The 18,226-nt window shown below is 45.5% G+C and overlaps 1 protein-coding gene across 9 annotated transcripts in view; it reads right to left on the bottom strand.

Annotated features, from left to right (window-relative positions):
- Positions 1-780: 780 nt before the first annotated feature.
- Positions 781-18,226, bottom strand: part of LOC115205295 (ensconsin) — a 45,713-nt gene continuing 28,267 nt past the window's right edge. For 5 of the 9 annotated variants that reach the window (XM_029771101.1, XM_029771104.1, XM_029771107.1 and 2 more), the window contains 12 exons: positions 17,330-17,452; positions 15,282-15,424; positions 8,550-8,680; positions 8,106-8,398; positions 7,152-7,278; positions 6,887-7,067; positions 6,693-6,797; positions 6,430-6,477; positions 6,179-6,278; positions 4,003-4,189; positions 3,605-3,888; positions 781-3,462 (listed from right to left, as the gene is read on the bottom strand). In XM_029771101.1, the coding sequence (XP_029626961.1) occupies positions 3,455-3,462; positions 3,605-3,888; positions 4,003-4,189; positions 6,179-6,278; positions 6,430-6,477; positions 6,693-6,797; positions 6,887-7,067; positions 7,152-7,278; positions 8,106-8,398; positions 8,550-8,680; positions 15,282-15,424; positions 17,330-17,452 (1,730 nt within the window). In that variant the 3' untranslated portion in view covers positions 781-3,454. The remainder of the gene's footprint in view (positions 3,463-3,604; positions 3,889-4,002; positions 4,190-6,178; positions 6,279-6,429; positions 6,478-6,692; positions 6,798-6,886; positions 7,068-7,151; positions 7,279-8,105; positions 8,399-8,549; positions 8,681-15,281; positions 15,425-17,329; positions 17,453-18,226) is intronic. The other 4 variants (XM_029771106.1, XM_029771109.1, XM_029771102.1 and 1 more) reach the window with 3 other exon arrangements.

Raw genomic sequence — 18,226 nt, 5'->3', positions numbered from 1 at the left:
TACTCGCATTGTAGCCCTGGTCGGTTAGAATGATTGTCATGGCCGATGTAAGGACACGTGACACATTTGATTAGTTATTAATTACTATAAAATAAAAATACAGCCTATTCTCAATCTAAGGCATTCTATTCTACCGTCATAGCGACTGAATCATGAGATCAATTAATAACAGTTAGCTCTGTATTCAGGCCCACAGATGCAGAAAGGGATCGGAATAAAACAAAACAGGACCTGGAACATTTCTAGTATTAAAGCAGCTGACATGTATTGGCCCGATCTACAGTATCTGTGACTGGATGTGCCAGCGCCACTGCCATTAGCTAAGCACATGTAGACCTGACCAAGGAACAAGCGTTTCATATTTAACAAGTCTACAGCAATCCCCTGCACTTTGAATAGATAAAAAGGTTAGTCAAGTCAAGGAAGGGAGTTCATAAAAGGCCTGGATGGGAGGAGACCGGAGGATAGAGAAAACTTTATCTTTCCAGAATACCACACACATCTCTCTAACAGGCCTAACAGGCCTATACAAGTCAACCCCATGTAATTCATTTCAGAAAGCTTTTCAACCCATTCAAGAAGTGGAAAACCTCCCACAGTGCAAAGCGTCTTATGTTGTGATGTATAATATAACTGTTTGCACATGAAAACAAAAAAGGTTTCTCCTCAGAGAGAGAGAGAGAAGCATGTTAAATGATTAAGGGCTTGTTTGTTTAGTTAAAGTTACATTCTCAAAGCTAAGCTCATGGGTCTATGTCCAGACATAAGGTATGTAAAATATAAAGCTATTTCAGAGAAACCTTCTGGTTTATTAAATGTGACAGTCAACAGGTTTATTATGAAGCAAAAAACAAGGTCCCCAAACCTCTCCGTTTGGACGATTCAAGCATAGGGAATTCAAGCTTCTCGACACAGATTTTAAGGAACCCATAAACGAGACAAGAACAAGACTGACCAAATCGCATTTGCGCCCATCTCCATCATTTAGCGGTAGACTCACTCCGTCACACCGCTTCTATACAGAGAAGTGTGTGGCGCAGTAGTCAGAGTCCATGTTAACCTTCCTATTGCAACCTTCAGACACCATATGCCTGCAAACTTTCACTGTGAGATAAAGCACTGAAACATTTCCACCCCTCAGTCCACCCCTGCCGGAAACCAAGGCGATTGCCAGAGGTGGTCGGGGGATGAAAGTCAGAACTTCACAAAATGCCCTCAAATCAACGTACACAGACATCTTCCCTCTACAGTATGAGGATCCCCTGCCCTAGGCTCAGAGTACTGGAGAACAGGAGGGTTTCCTGTAGCCTCCTGGGTAACACCAAAACTGGACCTGACTCAATTCCACACCAAACCTTAGGCCCTATCCCTTGGCACTTGAGGTCATTTGTAAGTATTTGATAGGTATAAGCAATATAATAGCTTCACCTTGTGGAATCGTTGCCATATTGCTTACACCAATCCAAACTACTAAAGTGCCTAGTGGGTAGGAGACTGGGCTTGATTTAGAACAGAGCATAGGGTAACAGCACTGACTACCCTGGCAAAGGGCACGAGTCTAACAGAACCAACATTTAAATAAAGTAACATCCATTCCCAGTACACCACCCCACCCACACAGACGCATTGGCCCAATACTGATTACATACATAATACAATAACACTTAAATATGAGGAAATATATTTTCATATATTGTATATAAACAGACGGCCAAATTATGACAAATAATTGAAACAAAGTTTTTTTTTTGTGTGTTTTTTTTGCCAGGAGAAGTAACATAGAAGCTTAGTGGAGAAGCACTGGAATTTGTATGGAACGAGCTAGACAGACAGCGAATGTAGGAGACACTTCATACATCTACAGCCAGGTCAAAACTGTGTTTTAGCAGTGGAAAAAGGAACTTTGGGCATCGTAAGAGAAAACTTCCAACCATTCAAGTTAGTTTCTGGACTAGTACACCCCTTAGAGAAAAGTGACGTAAAATGAAACTCATGGACCTCGTCTGACTGCAATTAACCAGCATACACACACGTTAATCCGTTACGGGCTATAGCCATTCATATGGTAAGAGTATAAATTCATGCAGTCATTGCTGAGGGTCAAGTTATACCTCAGCGCTCAGGATGCAATTACATTCAAATTTGATATGAGTTAGTTAAACATTAAGTCCACATACATGTAAAAACATAACATGTCAAGATCTGAGGACATAAACCTAAAGACCAGGAACCGAAAGTTAACAGCAACAGTTGAAATATTTACTAAATCACCAGCTTTGTCAAATTCCTACATCCTTCAGTTTGTACATTTGAAATAGTAGGCAACCACCTCAGCAGTGTCGGAAGAAACCGGAAGCATCCGGTTTTCAGGGGAAAAGCTGAGAAGAGGCAAAGCTTGAAAGCCGTATGCTTCCGGTTACTTCCGACCCCGCTCAGACATTTATTTTATGCCTGCTACCATAGGTTAGTAGGCAACAGTCATTTCATAAAACCATTTGTTTGATTCATAGACCTGAGTGCCCCCTAGTGGCCATAAGGAGAAGAGCAGGAGTGAAGACGGCTGGGAGATGGCAAGGGAAGGCGGAGGGGCTCTGACCAGCCTTTTGGGGCCTAGGGGAGAGGGGTAAACCATGGGAGAATAGGTCCTGGAGAGTTTAAAGGAGAGCAAGTCTGGGTCAAATCCAGAATTCTAGGTCGGATTACAATTTGGGTAGGATGGGATTAGAGTTACATAGTGGCGCTTCTGGTTTGGGAACCGGCAAGTCGTAACACACATTTGTGTAAATACTCCCTCATCCACTGGAGATACTTAGGGCTCATGTAGGCAGACCCTGAGAGACTACAGTACCCAGGTTCCCCAGCCCACCAATCAGAATGTGTTTTATCACATCTGGGGGAGTACTAGAGTTTCCTGACTCACTCATGACACAAGAAGTAATGAACTCATAGCCATCATGTAGCAAAGTGTTATGTACATACGTCCTGGAATATTCTCAAACCAGACTATCCCCCCTAAAACTAGACATGAGATAACAGCAATTACATTTAACAGCAATTACATTTAACGAAGACAACAAAATTAATAAATTACGTTGCACGCCCTGCACAACACTTAAACAACAGTATGAACAAAACAACATTTAAAAAATAACCAAGTGTCAATTGTTGTAAGTATGGGAGGATGAGAGCCCTTGAAGTGAGCACATTGAAGGAGGAATAGAGATTTTCCCTTGAAGCTTTGTTTCTCTTTTTAGATATTTTTAAAAAAGTTTTTCCTTTTCATGTGGTGGGGGTGCAAAGTTAGCGTTCTGGGAGTCCCTGTCCCCCCCCTGTGCTCTTCCTCTGGCTGAGGGCGGGTGTGTACGTGTGGAGGGGGTAAGGGGGTCTGGAGCGCAGTTGGACAGGAACTCTGGAAGTGCAATATTCACAGGCCTCTGAAGGGAGAGCTGCAGCCTCACATCTCTAGAGAGAGAAAGAGGGACACAAAGAGAACAAGTGTCAATATTTGATATCCACAAAGCTATTCACTTTTCTATACAACATGTGCAGTACAGTAACAGTAAATAAGCTATACAAACAGTTGTTTCCAAAATAACTCTCACACCTGACAGGGCTTCGATGGGCTGACTGGAAGGGTGGAGGGTGGCCACGGGGGTCCCCTTGTCCTCGAAGGCCACCCTGGGTCCCTTGGGGGCCCCGTCACAGTCGATGAGGCCCTGGTTGCGGTCGTCAGCGTCGATGAGTGGACAGCCCTTGGAGTTGACGCCCAGGTCAATGAGCTCCTCGAAGCTCCAGGGGCCAGGCTTACCGTTCAGCCCCGATGCCAGCGTGTTAGAGTCCTCGTTCAAGAACTCTGAGCCCCCCACTAAACGACCCTTAGGCACAGGACTGGAGGGGAGAGAGGGAGTGAATGAAAGATGCCTATAGCCAAAATAATCCTATATCATAGTGTCTAGAGCATTTGGGAGTGGTATACCGTGTGTGGGTGTGTGTGTGTTATACCTAACAGCCAGAGGCTCCTCAGCGGTGTTTCTGTTGTTCTCCTTGTTGTCTGCCTCCGGTATCCCGTTCATGCATCCCAACGGCTCCTCCCGCACTCCCATTGGTTCGCTGCGGGCCAGTCCACGCTCCTCCTCATCCAGGCCGTCCGTCTCCAAGGCAACATCTCCGGCCTGGGTTGACTCGTCGTCTGTGGGGACAAATAAGCAGATGGCAGATGACTCAATATGCACACTCACAAACAGTGGTGTTTGTGCAAACAGACAAGTTAATCACATACAGTGTATGCACTCACTAGGGATGTGACAGATGGACAATTTTTCTTAATGTTTAAACTGCCATTTTTGTATCGGTTTCCGTTAAAACTAAGAAAAATTCATCCAGATTTTTGTCAATTCACAAGAATCTATCAGTATAGGCAGGTCAGCCACCAGACAGTCAGAACCGTGTACTAGGCCTATCTATCAGTATAGGCAGGTCAGCCACCAGACAGTCAGAACCGTGTACTAGGTCTATCTATCAGTATAGGCAGGTCAGCCACCAGACAGTCAGAACCGTGCACTAGGCCTATCTATCAGTATAGGCAGGTCAGTCACCAGACAGTCAGAACCGTGTACTAGGCCTATCTATCAGTATAGGCAGGTCAGCCACCAGACAGTCAGAACCGTGTACTAGGCCTATCTATCAGTATAGGCAGGTCAGCCACCAGACAGTCAGAACCGTGCACTAGGTCTATCTATCAGTATAGGCAGGTCAGCCACCAGACAGACAGTCAGAACCGTGTACTAGGTCTATCTATCAGTATAGGCAGGTCAGCCACCAGACAGTCAGAACCGTGTACTAGGCCTATCTATAAGTATAGGCAGGTCAGCCACCAGACAGTCAGAACCGTGTACTAGGTCTATCTATCAGTATAGGCAGGTCAGCCACCAGACAGACAGTCAGAACCGTGCACTAGGTCTATCTATCAGTATAGGCAGGTCAGCCACCAGACAGACAGTCAGAACCGTGCACTAGGTCTATCTATCAGTATAGGCAGGTCAGCCACCAGACAGACAGTCAGAACCGTGCACTAGGTCTATCTATCAGTATAGGCAGGTCAGCCACCAGACAGTCAGAACCGTGCACTAGGCCTATCTATCGGCAAGAAAAAGCTGTATCCCACAATTTCTTGACTTGCAATGTCTTGCAACTTCAGTAAAGTAGGGCCTATCATCAATGAAGGGGCTAGGATATTCTACGTGCAACAGACCGAAAACTGAACACACACACACACACACACACACACACTAGCATCATTAGCAAAGACAGAGGAAGAGGCAAAGCAAGAGGTTCACTCTTCCCAAAATCGTATTTATTTATTTTGGACCTGAGCTTGTCGCCTGCTTTCCCGCCTTTGGGACAACGATTCCCATTGTTAGGGCGGAGACATGAGCGTCTCGTCATCATACACAGAACTCTGGCCAAGAGCAGGCGAGCCAGGGTAAGAGAGAGGGAGGAGGGGGCAGGCAGAAAGAATGTCTTGGAAATCTGTGTCTCACAATGTCTTGATTTTCATGCCTTGCAAATTCACCAAAAAGTAGCCCAAAGTTGACCTCTTCCCCTCTGTTTTGATTTAAATGACAACATTCCCCAGGCCTTCATAGCCAACCATCTAGTTAGGCTATAACACAGAAAATAATATGTTTTGTGATAACTGCATTGTGATTTAAATTTGGCAAAAAAAAAAAAATGTTAAGGATCCCAACTTTGTTTAAACATTTGAATGTTTAAAAGTTCACACCCCTAACATACGCTAGAGCTGGGATGACATACTGAAAATGATCAACAACGACGACCACTTACCAAAGGCATTTTACTGATACCGATAACTGGGATAAATAGCCTAGACCAGAGAAATGTGAAGTTTGAAATGAAAGAAGTCTGCTAATTTGGGACATTTCTAACACGACAGTTGATAGTTATATCTAAAGTAGTAGTAGTAGCAGCAAGTACTCATTAAAGTTAATTGTTCTATTTATCGCTATAACTCAGTCCATTCATGATAGGGATTTTTGCCCATAGTGCCCAGCTGTCACACACACACACACACACACAAACACACACACACACACACACACACACACACACACACACACCGTTGTGTCAAAGGGATGGTTAAGTGATGGTGGACAGTTACCCTTGGTTTTGACACAGTTGGTTTCTTCTTCGCCCTCCTCCTCTCCCTCTTCATCCTGTATGTCTTTCTCATCCTCATCATCATCATCATCATCATCTCCCTACACAGGACACATGGACAGAGCGCCGGTTAAAATATGTATCAACTAGTATGTGGGAGGATTACTGGATGTTTTTAATCCAAGCTGATTTGGCTATTGTGGAAAGCACAGTTTCCATGGAGATATCAGAGCTTGAGAAATGTGAACTCACCTTTTCTTGGTCCCCTTTTCTGGTTCTCTTCATGATCTCCTCAATTCTCTGCAAGTCGAAGAGCAACAGGGAGATTGACGTGACCAATCTCTGGCAAATTACACCCTGGTTGAATGGTTGGACTGCCTTTACGTTCAAGTGTTGGTATACAGGGAGTGGATGCATACTGAATGTGTATGATGAACAGGTTACTGAAACATCCAGTCAACGTATGCAGTGTGTATGATCAAGCATGTATGATGTGATGGTGATTCTCCACCCACCTTCTTCCTCTCCATGCGTTCCTTATGGTTCTGGGCCATTACCCTCTCCCTCTCAATGCGGACCTTCTCTGCATCAATTGCAGCCTGTGCCTCCGCCTCTTCACGCTGCGATTGGACAAACCGGTGGTCAATCACAAGCAACCAATCAAACAATAAAATTACACCAACAACACTGTCAATGTGTGTGTCCCTACCTCTTTCTGTAGCTCAGCCTGTCTCCAGGCCTCCTCAGCCTCCAGTCTCTCTCGGTCTGCCTCCGCCATGAGAGCGTCCTCCTCCTCCTTTTTCTTCCTCTCCTCCGCCAGCCTCCTCTCCTCCTCCAGGCGTTTCAACCGTGCCTCCTCGGCCAAGCGTTTCTCCTCCTCCTTCCTCAGCCTGTAGATAGGATAGGAAAGGTCAATGCCCCCCCACAGAAAGATGGAGACCACCTGAAAGTGTTCTAGCAGCATGTCTCCTTACTTCTCCTCCTCCTCTCTCAGGACTCGGAGTGCCTCCTCTCGCTCCTTCTTTTCCCGCGCCAGACGGCGGTTCTCGGCAAGGATCATGGCGGCCTCGGCTGCGGAGTTGGTGCCCGCCATGGACTTCTCTGAGAGACAGATAGGAGCCACACAGGAGGTTAGTAAATGTATTGTTTCATTAAAGGAAAAATACACCCAAAACCATTGCTTTAATTTACAGTGTTAAATAACACTAATATGTGAGAACACTAATATGCTGCTACTGGGGCTGCCATGTCACTTTCCCTTGCTAATGAACCGCACAGGAGAGGAGCCCACTAACACACTGTGTTGAAACAGCTATTAAGCCATAGATCAGGGTTGCCCAACTGGCATCCCGTGGGTTTTTATTTGGCCCTCTATGTTGGACATATTAGGTTTTTTTTTATACCAGGAAATCAGGTCCAAGTGAATTTAATTTGGGAAATCTGTTCCCAAGTATTTCCACGTATAATAGAGAGATCATATACATACATATTATATCTGTTTGGGCTTCTTGCGGTCAATTTGCAGTCTACAAATCATTTATAATTATGATCTGGCCCCCGATCCATCCACTCAACAACAAAAACATGCTGAATCTAGTTGATGATGCCATAAATCATTTAGCTACATCCGGATTGAGGACAGAGCAGAGGCTGATGCTCTTTATGGGAACTCAGTAATACAATACAGGGTTTCCAACGCACTGCTTCAGGGGCTTACAGTATAGGCCCCCTCTCTCCTTATTTGAAGAAAGTGAGTCTCAGAAGACAGATTGTCAGCATTTGTTCTTGCTTAACCTGAGCTCGGCAAAGTCCTTACTCAAGTGAGATTTCGGCCATATGTCATGACTTTGGTACTAACAGATGGAAACAGCTAACTCAGCCCAGAGAGAAAGGCCATCTCAGTGAGGTTGTAGGTTCTCTTTGCTCACCGTCCTTGTCTTTGGTCTTACTGGAGGACGTGGGATTAGGAGCTGGTGTTGAGCTGGTCTGGGGGGGCTCTGGGGACTGGGGGGCCACAGCCTGGATGGGACACAGGTCCTTTGGCTTGGAGTCTTTCTTCCGCAGGGTGGGGGGGCCAGTGGGGGTGAGGGCCGGTCTCTGGATGGGTGGTGGCTTGGCCGAGCTGGGCTGAGGGGATGGGGGCTTGACCGAGCTGGGCTGAGGGGACGGTGGGCGATGTTTGGTACCTCCGGGTGACGGGGGACGGTTACGGGGGCTTTGCCTGTAGAGGGGAGACAAGATTTGACAGTTTTAGCAATTATCCAACAAATCTAAACAATTTCAATAGTACACAATTAAACAAGAAACATCTAATATTGTTTTATATTCAATATTGTTAACAAATTTTCTGGGGGAGAGATGTGATGTCTTACTTTGCTGCACTGGGGGAGGGGGTTCTCTTGCTGGTCAGGAGGGGGGCGGGGGAGGGCGAGCGGTGGCGTCCCGCGACGTTGGAGGGCGAGGCGGGGCGTTTCCCTCCGGGCGATGAGAACTGTTTCTCCTTCTGTCGTTCCACAAAGAGAGAGAGAGAGGGACAATTCAGTCCATTACGTCATCCGACTAGGGCATTCTTAAAATAACACATTGGATTAATACTAGAACAGCAATCCTTCATGAGAATACAGTGAACCAGTAGAAGTGGATCGATAACATGGAGTGACCAGATAGCACCTGATCCATGACACAGTCTCCCCATGTGGTCTCAGAGTGTCCTCCCTACTGCAGCCCAAAGCAGGCTTTAAATAATGTCACAGCACTGACCATCACCATGAAGGTTACCATGTGGGCATGTCTGATTCAAATAAATCCATTTATAAAAAGCCTGTATCACGAGAGGGGTATGCTGACGGGCACATCAAGGACACCCACACCTGGTAACACAGAGGGACACACATGAAAACTGACACGGATGCCAAACTCAGGAGGTGTGTGTGTACGGCTGTATAACTATTTCATCAGGGTTTATCTGAACACTGCTGAGTAAAAGAGCAGGGTGAATTTAGTTCTAAACTGTTTGCTTCTAGTGGGGTAGAAATTAGAGGTCGACCGATTAATCGGAATGGCCGATTGATTAGGGCCGATTTCAAGTTTTCATAACAATTGGTAATCGGCATTTTTGGACGCCGATTATGGCCGATTATATTGCACTCCACGAGGAGACTGCGTGGCAGGCTGACCACATGTTACACGAGTGCAGGCAGTGAGGAGCCATGGTAAGTTGCTAGCTAGCATTAAACTTATCTTATAAAAAAACTATCAATCTTAACATAATCCCTAGTTAACTACACATGGTTGATGATATTACTAGTTTAACGAGCTTGTCTTGCATATAATCAATACGGTGCCTGAAATTGTGTCACTTCTCTTGCGTTCAGTGTAAGCAGAGTCAGGGTATATGCAGCAGTTTGGGTCGCCTGGCTCGTTGCGAACTGTGTGAAAACCATTTCTTCCTAACAAAGACCGGAATTAATTTGCCAGAATTGTACACAATTATGGCATAACACTGAAGGTTGTGCAATGTAACAGCAATATTTAGACTTAGGGTACAGAACGGTTCCGTATTTCACTGAAAGAATAAACATTTTGTTTACGAAATGATAGTTTCCGGATTTGACCATATTAATGATCTAAGGCTCGTATTTCTGTGTTTATTATATTATAATTAAGTCTATGATTTGATATTTGATAGAGCAGTCTGACTGAGCGGTGGTAGGCAGCAGCAGGCTCGTAAGCATTCATTCAAACAGCACTTTCCTGCATTTGCCAGAAGCTCTTCGCAATGCTTGAAGCACAGCGCTGTTTAGGACTTCAAGCCTATCAACTCCCGAGATAAGGCTGGCAATACTAAAGTACCTATAAGAACATCCAATAGATAAAGGTGTTTGAAATACAAAAATGGTAAAGAGAGAAATAGTCCTATAATAACTACAAACTAAAACTTCTTAACTGGGAATATTGAAGACTCATGTTAAAAGGAACCACCAGCTTTCATATGTTCTCATGTTCTGAGCAAGGAACTTAAATGTTATCTTTTTAACATGACACATATTGCACTTATACTTTCATTCTCCAAAACTTTGTTTTTGCATTATTTAAACCAAATGAACATGTTTAATTATTTGACTAAATTTATTTTATTTATGAATTATATTAAGTTAAAATAAGTGTTCATTGTTCATTCAGTATTGCTGTAATTGTCATTATTACAAATATATATACACATATATATATATAAAAAAAAACATTTAAAAAAATATATATTTTTTTACAAATTGTCCGATTAATCGGTACCGGGTTTTTTTGGTCCTCCAATAAATCGGTATCGGCGTTGAAAAATCATAGTCGGTCGACCTCTAGTAGAAATAGCTTTCAAAGCATTCACAAAGCACACTAGACAAAGTGCATGCCATGTATGATCATTCTACTGTGAGGAGAGGAGTTGTGAGGAGATGAGACTAGAAGAGAGGGATGTTTCATACGAGGGAGTGCCGTCCCATCCACACACACCAAGAAACTGGCTTGTCTGCCCACGTCATGTCTCCCTTTAATGTGCGCACTGGATAACCATACATTTCACATACCCTAGCTCAGCGCTGTCCTCTCAAGCCTTGGGGAGATACCTACCCATGAGTCTGTCTCTGCAATCTCTCCCTGACTACCTCTCCTTGAATTGGACACACAAGGGTTTATCTCAACAGTCTAAAGTGGCTTCATCTCTTTATCTCCTCATTCATTCTTGTTGATCTGGAAACACAGACTAGGTCAAAACCAGATGCCGGCTACCTACCAGGAATTTGCTTTTCCCTGTCCAGTTAGTGGAGGAAAAGAGCCAAGGGGAAGAAGCCACCTCAGGCTATTGAGAGATAACATAATGGCACCGGAGGAGATGGCTGCCGTTTTACGGTCTCCTAACCAATTATGCGTTTTTTCACATTATTTCTTACGTATTCTGTACATAATGTTTCTGCCACCGTCTCTTATGACACGAAAAGAGCTTCTAGATATCAGGACAGCGATTACTCCCCTCGTACTGGCCCAAGATTTCTTCTTTAACGAGTCGGACGCAAAGGATTTACTTCAGACACCCGACAAGGCCCACATCCCTGTGATTCGCATGAGAAAGAGACGGAGATATCGGGGACGTAGGTCGGGGTGCTTTGAAAGAATCCGATGGCGAGTGGGTAATCTGCCTCTACCATCAGTCCTATTAGTCAATGTACAATCATTGGATAACAAAATAGACGAGCTACGGTCACAAATATCCTACCAACGGGACATAAAAAACTATAATATCTTATGTTTCACTGAGTCGTGGCTAAACGACGACATGGATAACATACATCTGGCAGGGTTTACGATGCATCTGCTCGATAGAACTGCCGCCTCCGGTAAGAGGTGGAGGTCTGTGTATATTTGTAAAGAACAGTTGGTGCACAAAATCTAAAAGTAAGGAAGTCTCAAGGTTTCGCTCACCTGAGGTAGAGTATCTCATGATAAGATGTAGACCACACTATTTACCTCGAGAGCTTACATCTATATTTTTTCGTACCCATCTATTTACCACCACAAACTGATGCTGGCACTAATACAGCTTATTGAGTACGGTCTAAAGCCATAAGCAAACAGAAAAACAAATTGAGGCGGCTCTCCTAGTGTCCAGGGAATTTAATGCAGGGGGAAAAAAAATCTGTTTTACCACATTTCTATCAACATGTTAAATGTGCAACCAGAAGGAAAAAATTAAAATAATTCTAGACCACATTTACTCCACACACAGAGACGCAAACAAAAGCTCTCCCTCCATTTGGCAAAACTGACCTTAATTATATGCTCCTGATTCCTGTTTACCAGTGAAAACTAAAGCAGGAAGCACCAGTGACTCCGTCTATAAAAAAAAGTGGTCAGATGAAGCATGATAAGCTACAGGACTTTTTTGCTACTACCGACTGGAATATGTTCTGGGATTATTCCGATGGCAGTGAGGAGTACAGTCACTGGCTTCATCAATAAGTGCAAAGATGACGTCATCCCTACAGTGACTGTACATACATACCCCAACCAGAAGCCATGGATTACAGGCAACATCCGCACTGAAGGGCAGAGCTGCCGCTTGCAAGGAGCGGGATTCTAACCCGGACGCTAATCCCGTTATGCCCTCTGACGAACCATCAAACAGGCAAAGCGTCAATACAGGACTAACATTGAATCGTACTACACCGGCTCCAACGCTCGTCGGATGTGGCAGGGCTTGCAAAGTATTACAGACTACAAAGGAAAGCACAGCCGAGAGCTGCCCAGTGACACGAGCCTACCAGATGAGCTAAACTTCTTCTATGCTCGATTCAATGCAAGCAACACTGAAACATACGAGAGCATCAGCTATTCCGGACAACCTGTGTGATCACGCTCTCCGCTGCCGATGTGAGCAAGACCTTTAAAACAGGTCAACATTCACAAGGCCACAGGGCCAGATGGATTACCAGGATGTGTATTCCAAGCATGTGCTGACCAACTGGCAAGTGTCTTCACTGACATTTTCAACCTGTCCCTGACAGTCTAATACCAACATGTTTCAAGCAGACCACCATAGTCCCTGTGCCCAAGAACACAAAGGCAACCTGCCTAAATGACTACCGACCCGTAGCCCTCACGTCTGTAGCCATGAAGTGCTTTGAAAGGCTGGTCATGGCTCACATCAACACCATTATCCTAGAAACCCTAGACCCACTTCAATTTGCATACCGCCCCAACAGATCCACAGATGATGCAATCTCTATTGCACTCCACACTGCCCTTTCCCACCTGGACAAAAGGAACACCTACGTGAGAATGCTGTTCATTGACTACAGCTCAGCGTTCAACACCATAGTGCCCTCAAAGCGCATCACTAAGCTAAGGACACTGGGACAAAACACCTCCCTCTGTAACTGGATCCTGGACTTCCTGACGGGCCGCCCCCAGGTGGTAAGGGTAGGTAACAACATCTGCGACGCTGATCCTCAACATTTGGGCCCCTCAGGGGGACGTGCTCAGTCCCCTCCAGTACTCCCTGTTCACTCATAACCGCAAGGCCAGGCACGACTCCAACACAATCATTAAGTTTTCCGACGACAACAGTGGTAGGCCTGATCACCGACAATGATGAGACAGCCTATAGGGAGGAGGTCAGAGACCTGGCCGTGTGGTGCCAGGATAACAACCTCTCCCTCAACGTGATCAAGACAAAGGAGATGATTGTGGACTACAGGAAAAGGAGGACCAAGCACACCACCATTCTCATCGATGGGGCTGTAAAGGAGCAGGTTGAGAGCTTCAAGTTCCTTGGTGTCCACATCACCAACAAACTAACATGGTCTAAGCACACCAAGACAGTTGTGAAGAGGGCACAAAAAGCCTATTCCCCCTCAGGAGACTGAAAAGATTTGGCATGGGTCCTCAGATCCTCAAAAAGTTCTACAGCTGCACCATCGAGAGCATTCTGACTGGTTGCATCACTGCCTGGTATGGCAACTGCTCAGCCTCCGACCGCAAGCCACTACAGAGGGTAGTGCATACGGCTCAGTACATCACTGGGGCCAAGATTCCTGCCATCCAGGACCTCTATACCAGGCGGTGTCAGAGGAAGGCCCTAAAAATTGTCAAAGACTCCAGCCACCCCAGTCATAGACTGTTCGCTCTGCTACCGCACAGCAAGCGGTACCGGAGTGCCACGTCTTGGTCCAAAAGGCTTCTTAACAGCTTCTACCCCCAAGCCTTAAGACTCCTGAATAGCTCAAAGGGCTACCCTCTTTTACACCACTGCTACTCTTACTATATATGCCTAGTCACTTTAATACCTCTACCTACTGCACATGTACATATTACCTCGACTAACCGGTGCCCCCGCACATCAACTCTGTACCGGTACCCCCTGTATATAGCCTTGCTACTGTTATTTTACTGCTGCTCTTTAATTATTTGTTATTTATATATTTTTTACTTAACACTTTTCTTAAAACGGCATTGTTGGTTAAGGGCTTGTAAGTAAGCATTTCACTGTAAGGTCTATCTATACCTGTTGTATTCAGCTCATGTGACATATACAATTTGATAGGCCCAGGGTGTTGCCTGCTCCGTCTGTCTGTCCTGCTCTGCGTGGCCTGAACCAGCCACAGCCAGCCACAGCCAGCCACTCCAACTGTACTCAGCCTGTTGTGGGCTCCTTTGTCCGTCTGTCTGTGACAAAGGCACTCCTTCATATCCATGGAGGACCATGGAGAAAGGACAGGGATGGCGAGAGAGCCAGGCAGTGGAGGACACTGAACGAATCAAAGCTTGCCTCAGGCTGCATGGAACATGTCTCGAGGCTAACATGACGCTGCTGATGCCCAATGAATCTACTTGGGGGCTAAAACACTTGAATGCAGTAGTGGCATCCTCGTCTTACTCAATTGTTTGGTAAACATCTCTAATGCAGCAAGAGTGAAAGAAGCATTTCTCTAGTGAACAATGGTCTTCTCCCCCAATGGACAATGAAGGTATTCAATTTAATTCCGACTTGGTCCGAGTCGTGGGAGAGCAGTGGGATTCTAAGCGAACACAGCTCAGTATCATGGATGGATAACCTACAGGGCTGCTTTGACTGGCAAATTATAGAGGATGTACGCATATAACTGAGTGACATTTGTATACTGGAGTTATTTTGTCTGACATCATTGCAGGTTTGGCGAGAGTGTTATCACCTTGTGCCTGTAACTTAATCCTGGTGTCCAAAGGGCTTCTGGGAAAGACAACCCACACACCTTTACATGATCTACATTTCCACTGTCTCCTTCATTAATTTTTTATGACCTGGGAGGGGACTGTACTTGCTAAGAACACAGAAACGATGCACGCATAGCTGACTGCTATGTCGCTAAAAATGAAACAGTCGAGACAGGACCTAATTACACCCCATTAACAGTTTGTCATCATGCACATGAACACAATAGTTCTAAGTGCTCTACGTATGCACCACTCCAAATTATGTCTTCCATTTGTCCATTCTATTAATGCTAATTCTATGTCTTCCATTTGTCCCTTCTATTAATGCTAATTCTATGTCTTCTAGATTCATGACGTCTCACCAGTGAGGGGTTCAGTTGGTCTGCCGAGGCCGAGGTAGGCAGGGTGGTGCTCTTCTGCCGGTCGATGCTGCGGCTGCGCACGGGTCCTCGCTGCATCAGGTGCAGGGGGCTGGGCGAGGCTGAACGAGGACACAGGTGACACTCTGGTAAAGGACACAGTCATCGCAGCGCAGGGAAACCAGCCAATGGGAGCACGGGTAGAAGCAGCCGAGTTGGGTGAGCAAAGCAGAGGCATGGGGGGAAAAAAGAGCGATGGAGAGAAAGAGAGAGTAGAAAGACGATGGTTTGGGGGATAAGAGCACAAAACAACCTATTGTTAGATTATAGCACACGGCTGGTTGTTGAAGCATTGGGGCTAAACTGGAAGTGGCAGGGTTGGAGGAGCCAGAGAGAGGCAAGGACAGACAGACTGGCATCCCCTGATTGGTGCCAAAGCTCCGGTGCTGCTCATAGCAAAACACATCGACACAACACGGCAATGAGCACACCGCCACAGCGCACATACAACCCACCATCAAAAAATCATCACATCAAAGCAGAAAACGCTGGCAGCGCTCACACACACATTAGTCTAGAAACACCCTAAACCATCACAATCCAATAGCAACACTCAAGCATGCTGGAGGAGTGCATTCATTCCTAGTATTCATTCATGGTGATGGGTGGGGAAAAAAATTGGTAGTTACATGTCGGGATATACATTTAGAGAGAGCGAGAGATATACAGCAATATTATTTTTGACAATATCACAATATTTTTGCTCTAATGGCTGGACCTGCACCAAAACTCCAGTATATATATTTTTTTTGCGCCAATTTGTTTTCGTCACTTATTTCCATGACTGATCAAAACTCGTTTTCTCATGGCTCGCTTGTCCCTCTGCAGCAGGCATATGGTGAGCAAAATGTTTGGAATATCGAATCACAATACATATAGAATCGTGAGAGTCACAATATACTGTATATCGTATCGGCACCTAAGTACTGTGACAATACGGTATCGTGAGGTCCCTGGCAATTCCCATCCCTATTCATTCATATTTTTTTGTTTCATCAGGTCATTTCAGGCTTTCTAGCATTTTCTGTGTTTTAAAAGACAGAGTTTTGGGGGCTTAGTCTAGTATGCCAATGCCACACAATATTATATCCAGCTTGAATCCAATCCAAATCAAAAACCCAAAAGTTGATTAGGACAAATCCTTCACAGAGAATGATGTACGTCAGCTACAACCCTGCGTGTTCCAGTAGCTAGCCCCTCTATAAGGGTGCTAATGAGTAAGTCTTTCATACAGAGAGCCAGTGTAAACTGCTGGTCTGTGGTTTGAGACTCAGGTTCTTACTACCGTCTAGCAAGTCTCCAGCTCCCTGGGTTCATTGACCAGTTACCAGCACAAACAACACACAATCTCTCAGGCAACCAGTTGCGCGCTGCACTGGGCCCACAAGAAAGTAGCTTAGTGCAAAGCCACCCAGCATGAACTCTGATTCCCAAGGCTCCTCAGACTCTGAACCAGCTCCCAGACAAGACTCCACACACACCCCAGCCAATTGTGTCTGAGCATGTGAGCAGGTCCTGCACCTGTATGTGTGGCGCCCATCTACATATGTATGCACAACCTTGTGATCTCAAGTGTACTTTTACTGGATAGCACATTCTGTTCAAGACATGTACCACTGAGCAAGCAGGCCCCATCAACAGTGATATAGCCTTTAGCCACCGCCGGACTATAGCCTTTAGCCACCGCCGGACAACAACCACCACCACCAAACAATAAATCAGAAAAGGGTCAGCTTTCTTCAAAGGATTTGCCTAGCCAGTAGCAGGGCTCTGGGCTAGAGAGATATGTCTATACAGCTAGGAACATATTAGGGACCTGGGGTGGGTGTTTTATAGCTATTAACTGGTGATGTAATGGGGGCAGGGGTGTGGATTGAGGTGGAATTATCTTATACTGTATCTAGTGATATAATGGAGGACAGCAATGGGGTGGGTCCCTGTGCGTTGCTGGGTCCTCACTCTCTACAGGGGGTCTCCTCTGTGGGGGTTACCTGGGACTTCGCCTCCTTCGGACAGGGCTGCGGCGCTCTTGCTCCTAGCTATTGAGGCCTGGGTGGGGGTGAGAAGGCGACTGAGGAACCCTCCGTCCACGGGGCTCGCCAGGGGCTTGCGAGCTACACGTCCGGAACAAGCCGAACCCCCCCAAAAAATGGAGAAGCCAAAACAAGAAGAAAAGAAGGAGGCGAGGGGGGGGGGGGGGGTCAACACAAAGAAAGGGGCGGAAGGGGGGCAGGATTTGGGGGGGGGGTCACCATATGATTTCAACCAGTAACAGGAGAGAATCCACATAAGAAACCAAGGCTGTGTCTCAATAGTCTTAAAGGGAGTCCTTGAGGAAACCTAGTCCTTTCACCCATTCCACCCAGTGGGAATGAAGACAAGGAGACCAGGAAAGAGTATTGGGACACAGACCCGGAGTGAGTGTCAAGCAACTGAAGAGTACTACAAATGAGGTCTAATCAAGGTGTGTCCCTGGTGCAGAGGGGATGCTGGGGGGTAAAAAGGGTGTTAGTGAACTCCGCCCACAAACAGGAGAGGGGGTGTGCTATGGGGTGGATAGTACGGACAGGGAACATGGAGGTAAGGGCTCAAAGTAAGTGGTTTCTACTGTTCAGACTATAGCAGTGTTTTGTATTGAAAGAACAACAATTTAAAGTCTTACATTGAAATTGCCAAACCAAGACGGTAACTCTACAAATGCATAGTGGGCAGGGCCTAAAGTATTCAGACCCCTTGACTTTTTCCACATTTTGTTATGTTATGTCTTATTCTAAATGGATTAAATAAAACAATTTCCGAATGAATCTACACACAATACCCCATAATGACGAAGCAAAGACAGGTGGATTTTTTTGTGCAAATTTAGAAAAATAAAAAAACAAATAACT

The sequence above is a fragment of the Salmo trutta genome, chromosome 13 (assembly GCF_901001165.1).
Source record: "Salmo trutta chromosome 13, fSalTru1.1, whole genome shotgun sequence".
Classification (NCBI taxonomy): Eukaryota; Metazoa; Chordata; class Actinopteri; order Salmoniformes; family Salmonidae; genus Salmo; species Salmo trutta.
The sequence above is the reverse complement of the archived record's forward strand: the minus strand, read 5'-3'. Positions and strand labels throughout refer to the sequence as shown.